The sequence below is a fragment of the Xylocopa sonorina genome, chromosome 8 (assembly GCF_050948175.1).
Source record: "Xylocopa sonorina isolate GNS202 chromosome 8, iyXylSono1_principal, whole genome shotgun sequence".
In the NCBI taxonomy this organism is placed as follows: Eukaryota; Metazoa; Arthropoda; class Insecta; order Hymenoptera; family Apidae; genus Xylocopa; species Xylocopa sonorina.
Window position 1 is genome coordinate 7047891 of NC_135200.1, and position 24329 is coordinate 7072219.

Here is a 24329-nt window from a genome sequence, read left to right on the forward strand (position 1 = left end):
CGCCCGGCCGATTCGAAGTGAAAACTCGAGCCACGCTGCTGCGGCGCCCGAGTGTTTTTTAAACTTTAAATCGGACTACGCTGCTACGACGCTATGGTCTTTTGTAACTGGATTTCCTTATTTACAATATGCGATAAGATGGTTTTCTCGGAAGTACTTTCGTGGACTAGGCTCTGCTTACATTGTAGCCTAATCTTAGCTCAATTTAGTTAGTCTCAGCGTAGCATTCGTTTGAAACAGTCTTGGCAGTAAATATAGTATCTAAAAAGTATTTGAACCCTACAAATATGGAGGATGATCAGATCAACTGGAGTTCGGACGAATTCGATTTTGCCGCTTGGGATGGTGAACTTACATCGACTTCCGGCGGATTACGCCGCGAAGCGAAAGAATCCAGTGGTGAAGATAGTGATATAGTAAGAGGTGTAAGACGACGGAATTCATATATTTTGTATAAACTAGAAAAAAACAAAAAAGGGGAAAAGCCACTGAGCCATCTACGATTTTTGAAAACACTTGTCGAACAACTAAGAGGGTCGTATCGCCAGCAACGAGAGCAAGCGTCTACGTCGCATTTCGATGAAATCTGATTAAACGGGAAGCTCCACGTAATACTAAAAGAGCCAAAAAGGGACTGTAAGGTTTTTTCTGACCGCAACACGCCTGGAGGTAGGCGGGAAACTCCGTATTACTGTGATACGTGTCCTGACAAACCTAGGATGCATCTTGGATATTGTTTCACAAAATATCACACCAAAACTAATTACAGAGTGTAATATTCATTAAAATTTTGTAATACTTACTAAAATTTCTTGTTTTCGACATATAAATGAATAAACTAGTGAAATTTTATTATTTATATACGTTTGTTTGCTTATAAATGTTTTTCAATTACTTGTAATGTGTTCGCCCAGTTTGGCCGAAATCGCCTCGAGTTGCTGGTTCGCGCGAGCGAAAAAGGCCTCGAGTGCAAAGGGTTAATCCTGTCCCGACCGCCACCAAACTTCGCCACCGTTCTTTTGTTTCGTCGATCCAATTACAAAGGGGAGAGCCAGCTCAAAGCTGCTGGAGAGCGCGAGAGATCAGAAGCCGTACGAAACGACGATTCCGTTATTCCCGTTGGTTTCCGACGGGCCGAGCGATTTTCGTAACTTTCGCCTTAAAATTTCCCCGGGGAAAGTTCCGCCGCGCTCACCGATCGCTTCCTGGCGGAGCTGATTCCGCATTGAACGCCGGAAGCTGCCGCGCGGTGTCCTGGTTCGCCGGAAAAATTCCTATCCGACGATCTCTGCGAGCTGCTGCTGCTGCACAGACTTTCGACTTTTTTTTTCCACGCTATCGCGTGTACGAGTCTCTTTATCCCGAAAGAACTGAAAGCGGAAGATGATGAAACGAAGAGACGACGAAGGCTTTTGAAAGCTTCGAGCTAATTAAAAATACCGCACGAGAAGCAGAGGAGCAGCAGACGTGCCAACTGGTACTCGCGAAGTTTCCATCGGATTTATAGAAATTTGATCGAATGAGGTTGACGAACGAGCTATGTTTAAAAGCAGCGAGAACGAACACGAGCACACCTTGACATACAATCTGATCGTACGCACACGTTCGCGACTGAACCGAGGAAAAATCTTACCGCACTGCATTCATCGCCAACCGCAATCAATGTCAGAATTCTCTGATGCTACATACCCACTGTTTATTAGCACAGTCGCGACATAATCACTACAAGTAACGTCCCTTGGAACATCCCTGGTAACTCTGCCTGAATTCTCGAGATCACACTCGAACGTTTCTTCGATTACACGGGTTGTGCGGGTTACGCAAATTTGATTCCATCGAAGACAATCGAGAATAAGGTACGATGAAACGAGAAGAAAAAAGAATTGACGAGTAAGACCGTGTTTCGTTTGGACATACGCGAGCACACGCGATGATCTCGCTGCGAACCGTAGGTACGATCGACCGCGATGATGATGCAGCGGGCAGTTATCCGGGTTAGACGCGGTGGCGTTAAAGCGCGCTAGAGAACGCTCGTCGCGAGGGCAGGCAGCAGCGCGCGATTGTTAGAGCTCCACTTGGCAATGGTGCCGGAGTTTTTGCTCCGAATATAAAATTAGGTCTGTTCGGGGCGCGCCGGGATCTCGAGGAGCCAGGGGACGCAAATAGATCGCGCCTCTAGAATGCGCCGCGTCTTATTCACACTTACGTAAACAGGTCGCTCGAGAACGCGTCGCGTTCTACGTGAAAACCGTTCCCGGTCCTCCTGTCTCTTTCTCTGGCTGGCTGCAGAGAGGGTTTCGCTTCTTCTCGAGAGGATCGATCGCGTTCGATTCGGTCTCGAGCGACGCCAGCCTGCCCTCCGCGTGGCTCGAGGTGGTGATTCGCCACCGGGGGTGAAAAAGATTTCGAGTCGCCTCTCTCGTCTCTCTAGCGTCGGACGCGTCTATTAATAATAGAATCGTAAATGGGTTCGCTTCTGTTGGAATTTACAGGCGCCCAGTGAAGTATTCATGCGCCGCGGATGAGTCTGGATTTCTATCGGAAATACGGTTCGCGAGCGAGCGCTGCATGGAGTACGAAACAGGGTGTATAATGGGTTCGCTCTCGATCGAGGCGCGCTTGATACTCGAATTTTATTAGATCGCGGGATGCTGGTTAAGCGAACGCAACCGGAGAGAATTCGATTTTACTTGGCAGAGTTTTTCGATAGCGAACATTATTTGTTCGATGCGTCTAACGATGATTTACAATAAATGAACAGCTCTGTGTCTAATGAAACCAGTGTGCAGAGATGGAAAATGAACTGGCAGAAGACGCACGAGTCGGATCAGCATGTTGCTGATCCACCTACGCTCAACCCTTCGACGCAATTATAGACGCGGAGCACACGTGTTCTCATTATCTAGCCAGCAAGAAACGATCCTCCTCGAGCGTGTTAAACACGCCTCGCGAAACTCCTCGGGAACCGTCAGCAGGTGTATACTTTTTTTTTTACGACAGGAAGTAGTCGGTGTGTGTACCGTCCATCGACAAGGAGGGAGCAGACGGGTACCGGAAGCTACGGAAGCAACGAGCTCGAGCCCATCCCCGGCAGGAAATTTGAATACGTTACGACGCGGAGCCGCAGCGATGGAACACGGAACGGGTCGAAAGTTGTCGTTCGCAGAGCTCCGCGGCTCCGTCGATGCAGGGCTGTGTCCGTTCCACGGCGAAGAAGCTATCGATCGGTCCGTGTCTTGGAAACGTTTTATTCTTCGCTTCCCAGCCGCGTTCGACTCGCGTGCACGACGCGTTTCCCTCTGCCTCTGGCTCGACGCTCGAATTTCGTTCCACGGATATTGCCATTGCCTGCTTCCTTCTGCGAAATTCCAAGTCTCCGCGAGAAACCGATCCGCTCCTTTGAAAATTCGTCGGACGACTCGTTTCTGTGTTTTTTTCGTTTCGTTCAGAGGGTGAAATTGCGGGGGTGGTGTCGCAATATTTTAGAGAATGTTCGATAAGAGTTAAATGTTGCTTGCGAAATTAAAAAGTGTCAGAGTTCTTGCGTCTAATAACTGGTGGGACAGGTTAATGCTTGGGAAGGAATTTGCGAAATGTCGCGTTTCGACACGCAGAATTCGCGTTCTTCCGGTTGCCTATTAGGAAACTAATCGCGCAACGGAGTAGTTAAAACGTGAACGGGACTCCGTGCGTTCCCGTGCAATTTTAGAGCCTATAAATCGTTATTACGCGAGGAAATAACGAGGGAATCGTATCGCGGGACGAAATAATTTCCCTCGTCGGTCACAGCTAGCGGACAGGTTGCGACTCCTCGTTATATTTCTGGCTCGATGTGAATCTACGATTCGAACGGTCTATCGATGAACTTCCGGCTGAAATATTTCTACGAAAGTAATCAGAGTTAGTGCGGTCTGGTGTCGGAGTTATTGCATCGAGCTGGCTACAAATCTCGATTTACGAGCACGGGATCTAGATATTAGCGAGACATCGACCGCTATCCGGATGCTTCAACCTTTCCCGTACTTTTTCCCTTCCTTTTATCGAGAAACTGTACGTGCCACGTAATTTTTCTTCGTTCCCAGAGTTCGATTCCGCGAACAATTCTCAACTGGAGAGAAATTATTATTCGAATGTCGCGCACCGTGTTTCTTCAACAATTTTCAAATTCGAGACGAAGAAATAAAAGAACACGATATTATATTTCTACAGCCTAAGCTGGGGACTTGGTAAATTTCTCTTAGAAATTAAACCTCCCGTAACATCCTCCAGACGCGAGTCTCCACCCCAGTTTAAAGACCCCGTCGTAGAATCCCCCCGAAAAATCGCCAATTTCAAGCCGTTCGTTCGGCATTCAGCACCGCGGTTATCGATTTCCGAACCGTAATAAACCCCTTTCGAGGGAGTCGAGCTCTACCCGTGCGCGACGCGCCCGAAAGATCCCCCTCGAAGGCGTTCACGAGACTCGCGACTACCCCTCGAGCATCCCTCGCGAAATAGCGTCGTCGAATTACTTTTCGCCTCCTATTCTCGCTCTATCAGAAATCGTAGCAGCTGAGAAGTTGCGTTGGATAACAGCGAGAGAAAGCCTTCCTCGGTCTCGCGATCACCGCCGCGAGCTCTGTCCCGCGATCGATCGCGCCAGCAACCCCTTTTCCGCGCGATGAAAATCGCTGCCAGCCCTGAGGAGGCTCCCTCGTTTCGCAACGGGCGCGCCACCCTCAAAGGAGCCAGTTTTCGCGGGGAACGCGTCGAGAAACTGTCGGCCACCAATCCGCAACCCTTTGGCCAGCTTTCACGGCTCGATCGGACCTCGTTAGAGCCGCCGCTTTCTTTTATGCAGTCCGTGTCAGCTACTTGAGGGGTGCTCCGTGGCTCCCTTTTACGTGGTAATTCAAATTACACCGAACGCTCCTCTTTTCGCCCTCTTTGCTCGTTTTGCTTTTTCTTTTCGCCCCTCTCTTTTCCGCTTCCTTCCTCTTTCGCGGTTGCCGGGCTCGGTTGTTTTTGGCGGTTGATTGCCTCGCCCGTCCGTGAGCTCGTTCGAGGCGAGAAGACCCGGAGGAAAGTTTTTCAGCCGACGAGTGGAAAAGTTGATCGAGTACGGGAGGAGTATCGTGGTATTAAATAGTTGGCGGTGGAAGGAATTTTTTCGCTTGGTTTTCGAAATTGCGCAGGTTGTACGGTTTTAGATAGCGCGAGCCAATGAATGGTAATTGCAGTGGCTGTATGGATGCAGATCTTTAGAAATTCTGGTAATTCAGCGGAATTTTTTCGGTTCTTCTTTCAATGTTCATATCCTCTGCTTAGAGAACGTTCTTTTAAAAGTACTAATGTTATTAACAAGTAATCGAATCGACAATGTCTACAATTCGAAAGATTCTCTCGAAGTAAAGGTGTATCCGAGTGATTACGAAGCTTCCAAAGAAAGTACGGAAATGACGATCAACTAAAATAATATAGTTGCATATCTTGAGAGGACGAGATGAAAAAGAAGGAGAAGTACAGTTCCGTTAATCGACATATTTTGGTAAAAAGAATTTCCTACAGCGGTGCACTTCCTGCCGCGAGCCTGTGGGAACGTTCCGCTGGCTTTGGCGGAGGAGCAAGGCGTGGCTCGCTTATCGCGGAGACACGCAGGCGTCCGAGATGATTGTCGAAACTGCGGCGGCCGTATCCGAAACCGCGATACGGAAGAGCAAACACCGATAGGATTTCCGCGAGCGCGCGGTTTCCGCACGGACGGGCGAAGAATTCCTCGGCGGAGGGGCGGCTCGCCACGAAAATCCGCGGAAACGACGCCTTCGTCGCCTCGTTTCGAGGAGGAATCGCGTGTGAAACTCTCGCGAACAGCTACAGCGTTTCGTGATTTCTTAGAAATGTTGCGATTGGGGTAGATTTTTGTTATTTTTTTTGCGTACGAAATATTATTGAGGAATATTCTACTTTGTAATTTGGTCACTTCGTCGAAGGATCGAGACCTCTACTGCTTTGCCTTCCACGAATTAGAAACTAGAAAGGACTTAATCTCGAAGAAAGATTAAAAGTCCTTCGTTCTCCTATTCATTTGACCGTGGATGAATCTACTGGTACGCGAATTGAAGAACTTAGAAAGCTTCACGGAGGAATTCGAATTAATCATCTCTGCTTAACTTGTTCCGACTAATTTAACCGTGGAAATTCTACCAAGTACTCACCTTTCGACCGCTCTAACAGTGCACAATCTCCAAGAAATCTAGCCTAGCCTTTCATTCGAACAATCACGCGATGACGTCGATCGACGATTAAAAGTCTGCAGTCAGGATTCCGCGAAGAAACGATCTCCAAGACCGGTTGGTGACTACTTGCAAATTAATAAGGATAAAACGATCTACGCGGATCAACGTAAACGATGGCAATTAGAAAGGCTGCATTGCACACGATATTTCACTCGGATGGTATACTCGTTATACTCTGCTCCTCTGTTCGTATATTTTAAATAATTACTAGCGAATCCTCACGATTTATCGAGAGAACAATTTGGCTTTAAAAAAATTCCAATTTTTCCGCTTAATCATTTAGATAGGCGCTATGTATCAGCGCTTCTCAATATAATTCGAAAGTTGTACAAAAGAATTTTGAATGCAGAGAAGAATTACTAAGTGGACGCGAATGTTTTAGAAAATCCGCAGCTATCATTCGCGATACAATTTCTAAACTTCCTCGTTTAACTTTACGGTCTCCTCGTGATTCCCACAGTGGGTTGGTACGTTTCTCCTTTTCCTAAGCCATTTCCCCCTGCACTTTTCGTTCCGCGAAAATCAATTGTTTCACCTAGGCGTTATCTAGCAATTATCGAGCGAACGGCGCCGTTTCTCAACTACTCGGTGCAATAACCAGGAACGATAAGGTGAAGTAATTCTCGCCGGGATTTCCCAAGTGTCCTGTCTCCGGCGGTGTTCTCCCGATTGCGGCCGCCCCGTTCCCCGTTTCGTGGGGCAGTTTCAAACGACGATAATGCTGCCCGGCTTAATTGATAATATTTTATAGCGGCCCGCTTCGTCTTTCTGCTTCTGCCGCCTCCGCGTAATTGCGGGCGTAGCTCGCAGGGAAACGCGCGGATGAAACGAACTCGCGTCGAGGCGAGGCGAACTTTTGCGCGTCGTGGACGCCGATCGTTACGCGGTCGAGGGTAATTTAATTAGATCGCGGGTGCAATTAACCGGTGATCGATTAATTGAAACCAAGGAGCATCTCGAAGTCGAGATTTCGGTGCTCCTTCGCGATCCGGGAGAAGTACATCCCTCTTTAATTGATACGAAACCGGTGACCTAAATTCTGCCACGCTATAGAGCATTTCTCTTTCATCGATTACTGGTCTCCATGGCTCTTCTCGGCGCTCGTTTGTAAAATAGAATAGACAGCGTTATATATATATATATTTCACTCGCGTCTGTCTGGTCGACCCGAATCACGTTTGTCGCCAAAAATCCCCCTCGAACGTCTCGCCGTTATATTTATTTCAAACGAGCTTCGGCAGAATAACGTCCTTCGACTAATAAGGCAGGCAGATGTCCAAGAGAAAGTTAATCTAACCACAGAGATAAAATAAAGAAGAGAGACAGAAAGGGTGAACGTACGGGTGTTATGTCAAGAAACGAACTAAATATACCCGCGAACCAGCGAAATACAGATTCGCGGTGGCGAGCGAAAAACACCAGACGCCTTTCATTCATAAATTTCTCAATCGGAACCCACTTCAACTGGGAACGATCTCGCAAACGAAAGGAAACCATTCCCCCGGATCCCTTCAATTCATTAATAACAACCCACTCGAAAATCCTCCGCCGCAATAACGCTGGTGCCGATCGTAAATAACTCTCCGCGGGCATCCATCGATCCACGATCGGCACAATATTTACCCGCGTCCGGTGTTACGTTTTCATTGCTCTCGATTAATCGTTCCGCGCGGCGAAACCGGCCGCGAGTTACCAAAATTTCGCCTGGCCGTCGAACAGAGAAAACAGCCCCACCGCGAAAAGCATAACGAGCTTAACGCGTCGAGCGATTAATACCGCTGGCAAAGTCCCGACGATCGACGATCATCGAGGAGCCATTTACGAAGCCGACGAGCGACGATCGTAAAGTCCCACGACCCAGCCGGCCGTGGACACCCACGAAATAACCGACGAATCTGCAGCGCGTCTGCACCCGAGTCCTGGAGATGATAACCGGCACTATTTTCCCGGATAATGGTCCTGCCTTTCTTCCACTTCTTCTCCTTCTTCTTCTTCTTTCTCTTCTTTCTTGCTCCTTCTATTCTTCTATCTCGTCCACGGCTCCGCAACGAGGAGCCAATAGTCTCTTTTTAGCTATTAAGTTCGCAGCCACCGATTCAAACGTTCGCTGCAGACGACCGAATTATCGAGCGACCACCGACGACGCTGGTTTTACTTCCGCGTTCGTCGAGGCTCGTCGACGATCTTTCGAGTAGACTCGCCTGGTCTTTTTCCTTCCTTTCTTCTCTACGTTTTCGGTCTGCGAGTGAAGCGATCGTGACGAGTGTCCCTCGAAGCTGCTTCTGGTTCCAAAATCAGAAGCTGAGTTAACCTCTTCGTTCGGCTGTCTCCTCGACTAAAACTAGAAACATTCACAGGTACGCGAAAGGTGAGAAACTTTGGATAGAATTCTATCTCGAGAGAGAATCAACCCCTAAACTCAGATGACAGAAGAAATCCCAATCTTGTCCCGTTCTTCGTCAATTCGCCGACAACACCTGCACCGCGAACAGCTTCGCCCTTCCTCGTCTCGAGAAAGAAAAATCCTGATGAAAAAACGCTTCCATTCCAGCTCGTCGATATTGAATCCGCCAAACAGGATCCCTATCGGTGGCACAGTAATTTCCGGAAGAGCCCAAAGTCGAACGGATTGACCCAGGTCGGTTCTGTTCCTTCGTTTCGACGGCTTTTCTCCACCCTCTCCCGCGAGAGAGCGTTCTCTCTGTCGGATTTAGGGCGCTATTTAAATAGAGGCTTATAGGGCACAGCCCCTCCCTCCCTCTCTCTCTCTCTCTCTCTCCCTCCCTCCCTCTCTGGTCTCCATTCTCTCCCTCTCTGTTTCGCCCCTTGTTATCTGGAGCAGCGTCGGTCCGTGTCTGCGGAGGCTGTGTCGTATTGATCTGTCGCCGCGCTAGGGTGCGCGGAAAGAGAGGGAAAAGCGGGCGAGCCTCGGTAATTTATCGCGGGCCACGCCACCGAGATGATACGAGCGCGACGCCTCCGCGAGCGGATCCGATCGAAGACTCGTCGAGACGCTCCTCCGCGTCCTCTCCCTCCGGAAGACCGTAATTCGGTCACGCGCTCGATCGATCCGAGCGCGCGACGCCGTTCGACGATTAATCGGTGGCCAGCGAATTGCGATTTGCTTTCTGCGCTTGCTGACAAGCTGTGCTCTTTCGTTTTCTACCCTCTCGCGGAATCGTAGCACTGAGAGCACTGTCTTCGTAGTTGGTTAAGGTTGATCTCTGTTCGAGTTTCTTTTCGCTCGGGACACAGGAATTGTGTGTAACGATAGAACGGTATCAAGGTTAGATAGAGCGTTGGTGTATTACCAGCTGTTTAAAAATAACCTCGGCTACGAGTTCGAACTTCCGTCGAATCGTTGGACGATTTCGTCATCGGCGATCAGTTCGATTCCACGCGGTTCACTGTCCTCCGTTGGAGCGCGTCGAAATTCAAGGGCGCCGCGAGTGGAACGCTCGCGCGAGTCCATCGAGCGAGCCTATTAAATCGACGAATTCCTACATCGATCGCGTAGTCAGCAAAGCAGATTTCACGGTTTTTGTATCGAACGCAACGTTTCTGAATTGAGAGAAATGCGAACGTGGCTCACGAGCGATCTTTTGCCGTTGGTGTGAAACGAGGAGTCTCGTGTTCGAACCTTCTTCTTTCTAACGAGCAAGATCGCAACGCGGTCACGTGCAGTGGAGAAGCAGACGCGCGCAAAAATGATTAATTATACATGTGGCGCGTTCACCTCCCCAGAAGGAGTCGTCGCGCTGCTCGTTTCCCGAAAGCGGACGGGAAACGAGATCGTCGAGACGTCACGCGACTAGTTCAGCACGTGTTCGCTGTCGAATGTCACAGCTGCCTTGGAAGAATGCTGATCGCGACGCGTCAAGTTGTTTCCTCGGTTCGCGCGAGGAAATAGAGACAGGAAGCGTCAAGATGTTTGCCAGTTTTTCCGACAAACTACATTACAAAACCTTGAGAATTCTTAACTCAAAAATATGAAATGACGATAAACGCGTGCGTTAACTACGCTACGAAGGGTCATCGCGTCTACAGTAGGTGGAATATGACCGAAGGAATAAAAATACGCGATCTCATGGCCGTCTTCTATACCTGAAATCACATATACAATCGCTACGTATGCACTTACTCGCGTGTATGCATACAAAAGCCGTTTTTAAAGCTGTACATAGACGCACGAAAGAAATCAATAGTACCTAGGTACACACAAGCGAGCATGGGTAATTCATTTAGTTTCCTCGAACGCTGTTTCGACCTTCCAACGAAGCCAATATAAAACCGCTCTTCCCACCGTCTTTCTAATGACGCGCGGACATTAATATCGGCGTCGTAACCGGGAAAGTCGGGTGGCGCGATAACAGTTCGCCGTGCGAAATAAATTTCCATCTCGTTCTCGAAAGGGAAGCGTTTGAAAGGGCGCTCGCAGGAGGCGATCGATCGATCCGCGGCGGTGGTGATCCTTTGGCGCAGGGCATCGACGCCTCGATGCGGCAAAAAGGGTGGCAGAAGGTCGCTGGGAACGGTAACACTGGGCCCAACGAGTCGATTCGTTTACGTAGCGACGTCTGCTCGACCTTTAAAACACTGGCGTGCACGCGCACGTGAGCCCATCGGTTGTATAACCGGTCGTTACGTAACGCCGATTCCGCGCGGTTTCCTCGCCCGTCCGATCATTGTTGGAGCAGAGCGGTCGCAGGCGAGAGGAGGAATTCATCGACTGCTCCGAGGACGAGATGCGTCGACCTTCGAAGGTCCCGCCGGTGGCAGCCTTGAGTCGCGTGAAAGGAGGAAAGACAGCCGTCGCCGCTGGATCGAGTTGCTGGCTGCCGATCGATGTTGTTACTGGGTTTTTCAGCGAATCAGATCTTATTGAGAAATTTCATTTTGTATCGTCGAACTGCAAGTGTCGATTGGCTCGTCGAGTATTTGGAAAGGTCATCTTGGATACTCGAGAGCTGCTGAAGTGCGGCGAAAGAGAAACTGAGCGAGGGGAACGAGTCAGGGATAGGTCAGACGCGTAAGAGTGTAAATGATTGTTCGCTCACTTTTTTTAGAGTCTATCGGCTATTTTAACTACTTTGTAGAGTTGGAATTGTATCGAATGGCGGTACGATGGTATTCTGATACGTCGACGATTCTCTCGCTACTTTTACGATGGTGAACGACGTAATGGTGTTCGTAATCAAAGGTTGATAACACACATCTGTTGTTATTGATCGTTATGGGAACTAATTATAGGAAATAAACAGCTATTTAGTTTTAAGTAGCGGTTGGCGTCTGACTAATCTCGCCACAGTCTACTGTGACGGTGCGAGTCATTGCTTGTGAGACTGACACCGTAGCAAATGGCGGATTGGAGTGGCAATTATTAAACAATTCATTGTCAAACGTGTCGGAAAGATAAACTGCACAAAATCTCCCGCGTAGGTACATTATTATATATATATATGTACAATGGGAGTATGCAAATGTTTCTCTGAATTTCTGTTATTTCTTTCTTTACACGTAGCAAATAGGAAATCCTGTGGATTCGCTGAAAACAATTACCCGGCTGAAATTTCCTTGAAAAAAAAGAGAGAAAAAAAACGAGAAAAAGAAACAAAATCCACTCTAAGCGCGATTATACGCACGTACACATTGTTTGAGTAGGCGTAACTAAACAATGTGTGTGTACACATAATTATACCGAAAGTGAATAGGCGCAGCTGCTTTCCTGCTCGTTTTTCGTTATGAGATTTTTCACGAGAACTGTTAGTTTCGCGTTTGACGAGGAAGCAATTTAAACACCTTTCCACTCGAGCGACAGAAGGCAGGGACGGCTAGGTCGGGTCGAGCACCCGTGTCTTGACCCTATTTAGGTCGAGCCGTAATTAAATCCACCTTCCACCGCTCTCGGCTACTCCGTGCTTCTCCCTTCATTCGACGAATGCTTTTTCCCCTGGAATCCGCAGTTTTTCCTTCTAGAGCGAGTAAAGCTCACGCGAACGAATTGTCGCCGTTAACGCCTCGCTGTAATTACAATTAAGAAACTCGTTAAACCTCTCCTAGTTGAATTACCCGAATTAATAAACCTACGCGCCTCTCTATCTCGTTCGTAGGCTAACTAAAATTTATAATAATGATCAAAGTGTCCGTTTAAGACACGTTCAAACATTAGCTTTCAATCGAACGTAGATGCTCGTCCTCGCGACTGTTCAAACCAATCGAAACGCGTTCGTAATGCACATATCGTTGTTTGTACCGCGAACAGTTGCAACGTAAATCCCTTTGGCCCTCGTGGCACGCGCGTCCATCCAGCCGAAGTCAATGGATCCGCACGAAAAACATAGCTTCGCCTTCCCAAAATCGATTCCATCGCGGCGAAGCTCCACGTGGAGCGCTCGCCACGGCTCCCTCCCCTCGTGCACGGATGCGCAATTACGCGTCGTTCATCGAAACGACGCCATCGTGCTCCCGATCGAAGGGAGCCCACTCGTCGCGTCGAGTGGCACAATTATCCTCAGACTCCCACCATCCTCCCCGCGTCTATCCGTCTCGACGAGACGGCTGAAACGCAAGAAAATACACGGACGCTGAAAACACCCGGAAGAGAGGAGAGGGAGAGAAGGACCGCGGAGGGAAGAAAAAAGTACGATAGACGCTAAGGGTGGATCTGTGCTCCATTGACTTGGTTCGCTGGAGAACACTTCTCTGGCCCACATTCAGTGCCCCTTCAGCCACGTGGCCTCCATTCAGCAGTCGAGAAAGGGCGTACTCGTGGGTCTTTACGCGCACCTGCAACCAACCCCCGTGGTTCTCACCCCTCCGCCTCTCCACGCCCCTCTCACCCTGCGAGGCTCCCCGGAGGCCGGAAAAAAAAGCTGTCCTTTGAATCGCGTCACCCTTCGTCGCGACTGAGCCAGCCGACTCGTTGACTGCTCGCTGAGTGCGTTGATAGGGTCGCGATGATAGTCAAGGGTGACTGAGGGTGAGATGCTATTTTTTTTTCGGCGCCCCGTTTTGTTACGCTTGTCTCCGCGGCTGTGGGGTCCTGGGGATAATCGTGGGGGTGTGGGTCTATCGAAGGAGTCGATGAAGCTGTAGGTGGGACGAACCTTCCTCTTTTCAGCAAATATAGAGAGTCGCGAAGGGGTGGGTTTATACTTTCAAACCCTGCTGCGTCTGTCTTGTGAAATATGCTAGAGTATCGTTAGCGCCAGGCCTATTTCGAATCTACTTTTGGCCCACTTCGGCCACCCCTTCGAGCAGCATCGACACGACCCACTTGGAGACCTCTTTGGGGCCTGCCTTCAGCCAACTCGAGGCCTACTTCGATCCTATTTTCAACTTGCTCTTAGCCTGCATGCCTGCTTATCAGGCTTAGTTCGAACCCACTTCGTATCTAGCTCAGTTCCTTTCCATCCACCTTGCCGTACCCACCGATCGACTCTTCCCAGAAACCATTTACCATAATCTAAACCACCCCGAGTCGCAGTGGCTATCAACGTGCTCCGTTAGATCGCGATTCTCCTTTCCCTCGCCAAACATCACCACCCTTTCTTCAACCCCGCTTACACTTTTCTCGTCCATCAAAACTCCACCTTCGACCACCGTAAAAATTCGCATCCAATGCGCTCCAGCGCGACTGGTCCCCCTCGAATCGTTTTCAATTACCCTCGAGGGTGGAACGAGCGTCTTGCCTCTCTTAATTAGCAGTCACCCCGACTGCGGTTGTTTAATAATTGTTCGGACCGCGCCTTAGACCGCTCTCGAGGTCGCGCGAACTTGGACACCACGGTGTTGCCCTTGCGATAATTATCAATCAAGAAGCCCTTAATCGAACCTGTCCGTTCTTCGTCCGTCTGAAAAAAAAACCGCTCGAGTCTAGGGCAATGGAAGAGCAAAAATGGGGAATAAATGGCCGCGACGCCGCGGGAAGGGAACCCACGAAAAATGCCTGGCAGCCGCGCGGCACGCAAGGCCGTGTATTTTTAACTTGAGTACCTTCCGGCAACCCTGGCCGGGATCAATACCACCGGCAACCCCGTCGTCGTGTAGTACTACTGGTGGCAGAAAGGGTGCAGCGGGGGTTTAACCTACATATCCAGCCCACGGCTGCCGGAGAAGCTCGCTGGAACGAAAACATTTTCCCTGCGGATGGTGGATCGCGTCGAGTGGACGAGGGGTGGGGGTGGTAGGAAGGGTGGCGTTGCAGCCACTGCTTCCGTTTCTTGGCAAGTATCGACGGCTCTTGAGGGGCGAGTTTCGCCGCGTCTCGAAAGTGGCTGATACGCGGCGATGTATGAGGGACGCGGATGGGGCTACTTGGTGGAAACGGTTTTGGTAATTTCTATAGGAGATTGTCTGGTAGTGATAGATTTTCAGTTCTTTCCTTTTCTATATCGGACGACTTTTGTATTTTATATTGATCTTCCTTTGACGCGAATGTTTTTCTTCTTGTTCCTGATAGTTAGGTTGTTTCTGAAAGGATAAACATTACTATCGTTAGTCGATGGTTAGAGTTTTGTGATTGTTGCTTCGGTGGGTAGACGTATTCTTTCGCGTTCGAAGCACACCCAGAACTGGTGAAATTACAAGTCTCGCAACCACGAAGACCTGCGTCGCGTAATTGAAAAATACCTGTCGCTGTATTTCGACGAAGGAGGGACGAAACTCGCCACCGTACGACTTCGCTGCGACAGGGGGACGAGAAAAGGAAGAACGAAACGATCCGACGCCGCGAACGTTTCCTCGTATAACGTCGCAAAATGGCCGCTCGGGCAGTGGCTGCTCCTTGGAAACTCGTCCGTGGCTCTTTTCTCGCAAGATCGCGGGAGAAGGAGAAGGGAAACAACGCCGGATTGGAATCAAGCCCCGAGAAACGGACTCGCAGGACGTAGTCAAGCGCCTCGACGGTCGTCCAGCGATGCTCGAGGGGTGTGCACGACTGTGGACGACGCTCGAAGCAGAACGCCGAGGAGAGACAAGGTGGAACGAACGGACTGCGTTCCAAGAGAAAGAAAAACGGAAGCAGACTGGATGCCTATGAAAGAGAGAGAGAGAGAGAAGAGAAAAAGAAGCGGAGTAAACGAGGGGGGCTGGAACTGGAAAAAGAAAAAGGAAGACAAGGAGAGTAAAGAAGCAAGTTTCGCTCGTGAAGAGGACAAGGATAAAGAGTATAGAACGGTCTCAAAAGGAAGAGAGGGGTGAAGAGTGACTAAAAGTGCGGCTCTCGAGGACAAAGAGAGTGAAGAGCAAAAGAAACGGATGGAGCAGGATAAAGATAAAGGGACACAAAGGGGAAGGCTTTCGCTCTCGATGCCATCCGAGTTCAGAGGGCAACTTTCGCAATTGCGAGGAGATGCCGTAGCCCGTGGAGGACGGCCACTTGGCCAGTGGAGTAAGGGCGCTACCTTTTATTGGGCGGTTCGTTCCAGGGTAATCGCGTGACCAGCTGAATATTCCTACCGATACGCGCTCGATCGTCGTGGAATGGAGTACGCGTTCGGAATCGGACCGTGGGACGGACTCGACCGGCTGCTTTCTCTCTCTTTCTCTCGTCCAAGCGAGTTTCACGGAGGACTTTTAGCTGGTCGCTCGAGCGGAAATGGGGATCTTAAGGAAGTTACCGAGTCTGAGTGCCTCTCTGTGTCCGTCGAGCATTTTTGTCGGGAGGCAGGTGAACGTGGCGCGGGTTTTTCTTTTTTTCTTCTGCAGACAGGGATCAATTTTTGGAGGTTCGACGGAGATGCTCGTCTCGTTCGGGAGACGATCCTCGCGAGACAATTACGGGGGTTGGTTTTTCGCGATGTTGCGCAATGTCGTGCAACCGGGGCGTGGTCTCTCTGTGCATATACTCGAACATTTCTTCGAAATCCATTCGAAGAAGAATGCTATTCCAGCGCAATTGCTAGGAACAATCAAAGCATTAACCTCATAAACTTAATTAGAAATAACGCGAAAAAATGAATATATTCGCAGTACTATTGATTCCTCGAACGGAGCGCTCTACGAACATGCACTCCGACCAACAACTAATTAAAATCACGATATTTATCGTAACACAAATGTTAAGTTCCAAAATTACAAAGTCCCTCGGAATATATCAACGTCTGTGCAAAGCTTCGTCTTGTCTGTATCACAGCCAACCAAGTAAAACTTCTTGAAAGGCGCAGAACAAGACGCACTCTGTCGAAGCCGATCGATCATTAAAATTTCGCGCGGCAGGTGAATCGCGGGCCGAATTACCGCGCGGATAAAGCGAGAAAGGGTCGCGGGTACTCAGATAAGAGGGCTTTGTCGCGAGCCGCGGGAAGCCCCGGGTAGGCATTATGCGAATACGTCGGAAACGATTGGCTCCCGCGCGACCGTGTTCGACGAACGCGGGGGCGAGGACGCGGGCCGAGAAACCGGAAGCACCGTTCCGTTTCAATGCGCGATCGTGAAAAGGAGCCGATAACACGGCCCCGGCCCGGGTAAAAGCGACCGCCTTTCGAAGATACTCTTTTAATGTGATTTCGCACCAGCTGAAAACCACTCGAACGGCCGATAGAGAGCTGGGCTCCTTTGTGCGTCGCCCGCGAATTTCTATGCGCGGCTTTTCCTCGCTCGAGGCTCGTTACAGGATGCTGCTGCTCCGTTCGAGCCCTCCACGGATTCGCGAACCCAGCGAGGAGCAGGGAATTGTACTCGATTTCTCGAGAGGTGGCACGATCGATCGAACGGTCACTGAAATTCGCTGGTGACATCAACGAGAAACGATAGAATCGGAAGGATTCTCATCGATCTTGAACCAGTGAATAATCGTAGAGCGTTTCGTAGAGATATTTACCTTTCGAGGACAAGAATTTCGTTAATTTAAACAGCGAGTTGCCCTAAGATATGCCCCGATTCTCCTTCGCGAAGGAGAGCCGACTTAACCGAGCTAACGATCCATCTCCCTTTCATGTTACAGTCTGAACGAGAACCGAGAGAGCCGCGAGACGTCGACCAGCCAATACCAGAGCGAAAGTATTCGACGCCACGGTCGACACCCCCGTCGTCTAGTGGCGCATCGTCGAGGAGCCGCGCGGTGTTGTCGGCAAGACGGCCGATCGTGCGAACCAGCTGAGTGCTATTCGACGGCCGCGAGGACCAGCAACAGCCCAAAGATTCTCCCAGCAAAGGGCAAGATGCACATCGAGGTGCAGGTGGCGCTCAACTTCGTGATATCGTATCTGTACAACAAGCTGCCCCGCAGACGGGTGAACATCTTTGGCGAGGAGCTGGAGAAGGCGCTCAAGGACAAGTTCAAGGGCCACTGGTACCCGGATAAACCGTTCAAGGGGTCCGCGTTCAGATGCCTGAAAACGGGCGACCCCGTGGACCCAGTGTTGGAGAGGGCCGCGAAAGAGAGCGGCGTGCCCATCCAGGACATCCTCGAGAACCTTCCAGCGGAGTTGGCCGTCTGGGTGGACCCTGGCGAGGTCAGCTACCGCATCGGCGAGATGAACGCCGTCAAGATCCTCTACTCTGAAACTGGAGACCCTCACGACGAGAGCTCGGCTGATCGCGAGGTGACCAAGACGTTCAACCCTGAGGCCCAGTGCTTCAGGCCGATCGAGGCCGTTGGCACGTCCCTGGGCGGGCTCAGCCTCAGCCCCAAGTCGACGTCCCCGTTCCCGAGCTCGCTGGGCAGCAACGCGAGCAACGGCTCGTCGAACAACCAACAGAGCGGCCACGGTTCCGGTTCCTCGTCGGCGCCGTCGCCGACCCCTATCACTAGCTCGTTCAAGGGCTCCCCTAGTCCTGTCCCGGCGTTCATACCGCGCACCACCGCGCCGCTCACGTTCACCACCGCCACCTTCGCGCAGACCAAGTTCGGCAGCACCAAACTGAAGACCAGCAGCAAACGGGCGAACAGGTTGGTGGGCGATCGTTGGATACTTTTGTGAAAAGTGTGCGCTGGGACGTCTGTCCGTGGAATGCCCTTTCGGTGTCCGTTAGGTACGTCTGGGTGTTTCTAATACCGCTTACACGTATCCGCGAGCACGGGATCGTGCAATTACAGTTCGATCGTAGAATTCGCGTCGAGTTCGTGGCGGCGCGTCGACCACGTCCGCGATAATTGTCGCTCGATAAACTCGCCGATTAGTACCCCCCGCGGCGCGCGATCCAAACACCGGAAGGGTTGAAACGGATAGACGGGCTACCGTAATCCCGAGACGGTAACCCGGCGAACCGCAAACAACCAGGTGAAACCATCAGCAGACCAGACGGATGAATCGCGCGTAATCGCGTTGCTTTCAGAATGTCCCCCACCGAGTTCTCGAACTACATCAAGCAGCGGGCCATGCAGCAACAGATCCACCATCACCACCACCATCAACAGCACCAGCAGCAGCAGCAGCAGCAGCAGCAGCAACAACAACAGCAGCAGCAACAGCAACAACAACAACAACAGGCGGCAGCCGGTGGTCTGCCAGTGTCGCAGAGCTCGCCGCGCAGTCGCAGCATATCGCCAGGCAGCATAGTGGCCGGTGCAGGGCAACAGCACACGGACCCAAGCGCGTACTTCTTCCAGCACGGCCCGTACCATCCCCAGTTCCCGCATCGCAACATCTTCGACTCGTCCAGCCACGGTGGCTACCTGTCCGCTGACCTCTACACAGGCGCCAACTTCCCGTCGTCCTACCTCGACCCGACGACGATCGCTGGCCACCAGTTCTACGGCGCGACCGTGAACGGAACCAGCAACGCGGCGGGCAGCAACGGGAACTCGCAGAGCGCTGGGACCCTCGGCCCAGTCGGATCCGCGGCGACGAACAGCAACGTGAACGCCGCGGGCCAGCAACAGGAGAAGACGGCGCTGGTCGAGGGACTGAACAACTTTGGGCTGGGCTCGGTCGCGCCGTACCCTGCCAGCCAGTACCAGCACCTCCTCGTGGCCAACTAATACCCCGCGCGAGCCGAGAACGAGCGTCTGGCGCGGCTCGAGTCGCGCCTGATCCTCTGCTGCTTCGCCGGATAGGAGGGAGGAGAGTCGGAGGATCGGCTGAGAGACCGGCCCGTAACACCATGCGACGACGTACCAGTCTCTCGAACGGGGCGTCGAGACGTTGTCCAGAGTCTAGCCTCCGTACCCCCGACAGACAGACACACACACACACACACACATACACACACCACCTGCATACGTACACGCAGACCCGTACATAGACACGCGTCCACCCTGATTCCGGTTGCACCATCCGATCCCCCGTGATCTGCTCGCCCGCCAAGTGTCTCCACTCCTGTCTCTCTCCGGCGAACGAGAGTTCAATATCCAGGAAGCTACCAGATTGAACCCCTCCACACACATACACACACACACACACCACTATCACTTCAGCCCCAGGATCGGACAGAGCCGCTGAGCGTTCTTCGTCGCGGGAGCAACCGGACGCGGAGACTAGTTTTCTCGGTTTCGATCGAGGATTCCTGGAGGAGGACGAAACGGGCGAGACGGACGGCTTCAGCAGAGAGGAGCAGACACCGAGGACCGGATCGCCGTCGCGTGGACTCGAGAGGAGAGGCGATAGAGGGAGAGAGAGAATGAGGACGAGCGAGAGTGAGCGTGAGACTTTTGTAGAGCGTGGATTAGGCGCTTATCAGAGTCGGTTCGGAGTTTCGGTGCGCCTGTGTGCTGAAGCGTGCGCGTGCAACGCGTCCGAGGAGGCGATGAAGCGACAACGACGAAGAAGAGGACGAGGGAGTTGTTCGATGCGACGGGACCTCGCGAACGCGAACTTTGCGAATCGACCGGCGGAGGGTCCGCGTGTACCAAACCGTTCCTCGTCACCATCGGGAACGCGGACGTCTCCGATCGCGATGGCGCTAGGCGTCCGTTCGACGCGTGGCTGCTCCCTGTGTCGCGTTGGACCTGGATCAGCCATCTTGTAGCGGACAGGCTTGCCCGGGCAAGCGTACGATCGCCTGAAATGGAAACGGAGACGGAGAAAAAAAGAGAACGCTTTCTCTGTATCCCCGCGGGTAGAACGATTCGCGTGGATTCGGTTGCGAGAAAGATTTTCGAACGAACGAGGTCGAACGAAGCGCCATGCGGCCACACCTGGGACAGCGAAAAAGCCAAAAAAAAGTGAAACATACGGACACGCACGTGCGTGAGATATTCCACGCACAGGCCAGATTCACGATGCAAAACGGAAACACTCGCTCCCATCCATTTTACCTGGCTGACCCGTACAGATGTACTCGCTCTATACACACGCGCCCATATTCACGGATACACACACAAGTACACGTCCACATTTGTCACGGCCAAAAGACACGGAACGCCCTGGATCACTGGTGGCTCTGGTGACACCCACGATTTGACACGCAGACACAGAGACACGTATGCAAGCATAGACACGCGTCCCCGTCCGAGGGAGAAGGAAAAAGTAAAACACGAAGACAGACACAGAGACACGCGTACACTCGCACGCGACACGTACACCGACACGTAACACGCGCACACGTACACAAGAGGGCGGAGCGTGCGGACACCCTTAATATCGCGCACGACTTCACCAACACGTACACACAGATATTACCAATGAGTAATAATTTATTTTTTCACTGGTATAGTCGGAGAATTGATAATGAATATATCTGTAGAGCCTATGTATTGTATATTCAAGATATGCACTCACTTCGCGGGTTCTCGCGAAACGGTGTAGGGACTGTCCGTAGCCGACTCTGTCGAAGCGTCGACGAACGAGCATCCCGGGTACGCTGAGAGTTGTACACGCACGGAACTTTTCCTGGTATCCTTCTTGTTCATTATTCAAACGGACAGCGCTATCGAGGAATCGAACAGCCATAAAAAAAAAAGAAAGGGAGAAAAGGATAAGAAGCAACGGATACATGTAAAAGAAAAACGTGAAAAACAGAGCAAAAAATAGAAGAACGATCGAGACGTTCGAGGAACCGCGGAAAAGGGATTAAGAGGGGGGGATGTGGTAACACACGGCTGCCGGTGAGGCCCAGGGATTCTTTCTCGATCGAGTCGCAGATGGTGCTCGCGGTTCCATACCGTTCGGAAAACTCGTCCTCGGTACGATTTTACATTTTATTTTTATAATAAATGCAGTAGAGAGTAGGAGAGATAAGAAAAAAAAACGTGAAAAATGTAAAGTAAAGGAGAGGAGAAGAAGGGAGTAGAAGGGAAAAAGGTAGAGTGGCGGCGTGTTCGCTTCGAACGAACGGGAATATGGCCGCGTTGCGTCGCTGCGTCGCCGTGTCAGCCCCGCTGCCATCAACCCCACGGACGCACCCTCTCGACGCGCCGATTTCTCGACTCGCGACTTGACGTGGAACAACGTCCACACCGTGGGGCCCAAAGTTCGCGATGGTCCTCGAACTTTCCTAATTCGAAGCAATCGAGCTCACGGCTCGTCCCGTTGCCAACGACTCGAGCGGATCCACCATTCGCATAACGTACCCGTCGCACAGTAGGTACATACGCGTTTCATCCCCTCTCGCATCGCATTAAGACACGTTATGTTCCACGATATACCTTCACACGAATCGAACGAACGTATATTATAATCTCGCCTCGAAATTTTGTAATTTTTTATTTTTGTAGAAACGAGAACATTTTCATCGCGGTTACACGAGGCTCGTCTCGTTGGCAATTGGCTGGTTTCGCACGCTCCCCCCCAAATCGATTGTCCGACACAGGATATCCCACAGGATGTTTGGCGATCGCTCGCGGTCGAGCGATGTTCGGAAGATGGCGGACAAAGGGCGCGTCGAGTGGGCGATGACAAAGCCGCGACGACGGGGGCTGTGGGAGCAGCGCGCGGCCGGCCGGTTCGCGTTCGCGGGATTAATTAGCCGATCACGTCATTAAAGGCCACTGTTACTGTCCTCGACGGACGGGCGCCGCGCCGTGATTGCGGCCTCGAACACGCCTGCGAGCGTTGATTTGCCACTTGCGTGGCCTCCGCGCTGAGCGACGAAACGGAGAAATGCGACGATGCAACAACCATTTTCCAACGTGAACGCGACAGGTCTGATCAATTATTCGTCGACCCGAGCGACTCGATAAACGGTTAATCAAATTCGATCGATGTTGCTTTTAGAAAACCCTTTTAGCTCAAGCAGTCACTCGATCAGGCAATTAAAATTCTTCCAACGTTGCTTTCAGGAGGACTGTTCGATCAGGATCGCATTTAAAATTTTCCAGCGTGACCAAAGAGTGCACGGAACTTTTTCTCAAAACCGCAGTAATTCTTTTCTATTTCTTTCGATATCAAGGGTAGCTTCGGATCGCTCTGAAACATATCCAAAAAGATAAAAAATCTCCATCCGTGTCGCTTCACGCGAGAGACCTCCAGCTGCGGAATCGAAAAACTCAGCCACTGCGTTCAGCAGTTCAGCGGTGAATCGATGATTTCTCCTTGTGTTCGATCGTCACTCTGGTCTTGATCGCGTCACGCGAGGCCGCGTCCGTCGAGCAGCACGAGAAACGCGCGACAGCAACGATGGCGGAGGTGCCGCGAGCCGCGGGCCGGGCACTAGGTGCTAAAAGTATTAAAAAGTGTTTAATCTTGTCGTAGCGGGACAAACGTACGGAATACGCGCGGCCAGAGACCGTCGACAGGCTCCCGGACAACGCTCGCGAGCAGCCAGAGGGTGTGCAGGAGGGTCGTATGTTTGAAACGGTCGATCAGCACGGTCCAGCGCGTCCTCTCTCCTTTAGACTAGTTTCGATACCTTAGCGTGACTTTGTATCGTGTAAGTGTATAAGTAGCATAATTTTAGGCGTGACTTTCGTCGTTCTTTCGTACGGATTTTTATATAGCCAGTTTTGTATAACGATCGACGCCGGGCAGCAGCTTCCCCTACCGCGGTCGTTCCCGCCTGGATCGCGACCGATCGACCGTCACGGTTTCAATCGGACATCCTCGATACGATCCCCGAGAGCAACGGCGTCTCCGTGTGACGCTGAAACTTCGACGAGCGAAAATTTCCTCCAAGGTGGACGCGAGAAGGTTCTTCGAACTAGTAGAAAATTTCCATTCTCGATGAACTCGCGTGGGTCAGGCGTGTCTCCGCTTCAACTCGACACGTCCACGCGCGCGGGACGCCACCGCGCGAAGCGAGTCGTTTCGCGTGGAATTTAATCGCGAGAGACGTTTGGAGCACGCCTGGATGCGACCCCTGGACGATTCTCGACGACGCCTCGCGTCGAAGAGTGTAGAATAATTGAGAGGAGGAGGTTCGATCGATCGAAGGACCGGCGAACAGGTCGGCAGATTCTCTCTGGTCGCGCGGGGGGTGCTAAAAAAAAAATACAAGTTTTTAACTGCGGAACTAATAAGGGTAGAGACACACGGGGGGTTGAGAGACCGCGGGTAGATAGTGTCGAGAGGGGACATTGCGGGAGATAAAAAAAAAACCAGTACCCTTTAGTAATATCTAAACTTAATTGTAACTATTACAGATACGTACGACTGTGGTAGCTATGCTAGTACCTGCTATTGTTAAAGAGAGAGAGGGAGAGAACGAGCGAGAGAACGAGCGAGAGATATCGTCTGAGAGAGAATGATGAGTCGAGGTTAGGTGGGAGTGATAGTAGTCGCGACTTTCGTGGTTTTGCCGCGTGCCGGAAACGCCGGTAGTCATCTCCATCCGTCTAGAGAGACCCAGACCCGTGGGTCTGCTCTTCGACTGTGGGTAAATCGATCGTGGGTTCATCTACCGCGATGAGAAACAACTTGAACGATGGAAGGCGATCGTGATGGATCGCGATTTCGCCTCGAGACGCCATGGACGACTTGGCCGCAGAGAAAGAGAGAGAGAGAGAGTGAGAGAAAGAGCTCCTCGCGCCGATTATTTTTCTAATCTTTGTAATCGAACGAAAGGGTTGTAAACAGACGAGACCCGCGAGAAATGCTCGACCCAAATCGGATGAAGACCCCGCGGAGTGAAAATGGCTTCTCGTGATTTTTCGCCAGTCGACGCTCTGCCTCGATGGCGTCTCGAGGTCGAGTCGCGGAGGATCGTTTGGTCCTCGTAGTGAAGACGGAACAGTAA

The 24329-nt window shown here is 51.3% G+C and overlaps 1 protein-coding gene across 2 annotated transcripts in view; it reads left to right on the top strand.

Annotated features, from left to right (window-relative positions):
• LOC143426173 (uncharacterized) overlaps window positions 1-19389 on the top strand; it is an 87298-nt gene extending 67909 nt beyond the window's left edge. For both annotated transcript variants that reach the window (XM_076899409.1, XM_076899408.1), the window contains 2 exons: window positions 17221-18168; window positions 18555-19389. In XM_076899409.1, the coding sequence (XP_076755524.1) occupies window positions 17438-18168; window positions 18555-19200 (1377 nt within the window). In that variant the 5' untranslated portion in view covers window positions 17221-17437 and the 3' untranslated portion in view covers window positions 19201-19389. The remainder of the gene's footprint in view (window positions 1-17220; window positions 18169-18554) is intronic.
• The last annotated feature ends 4940 nt before the right edge of the window (window positions 19390-24329 follow it).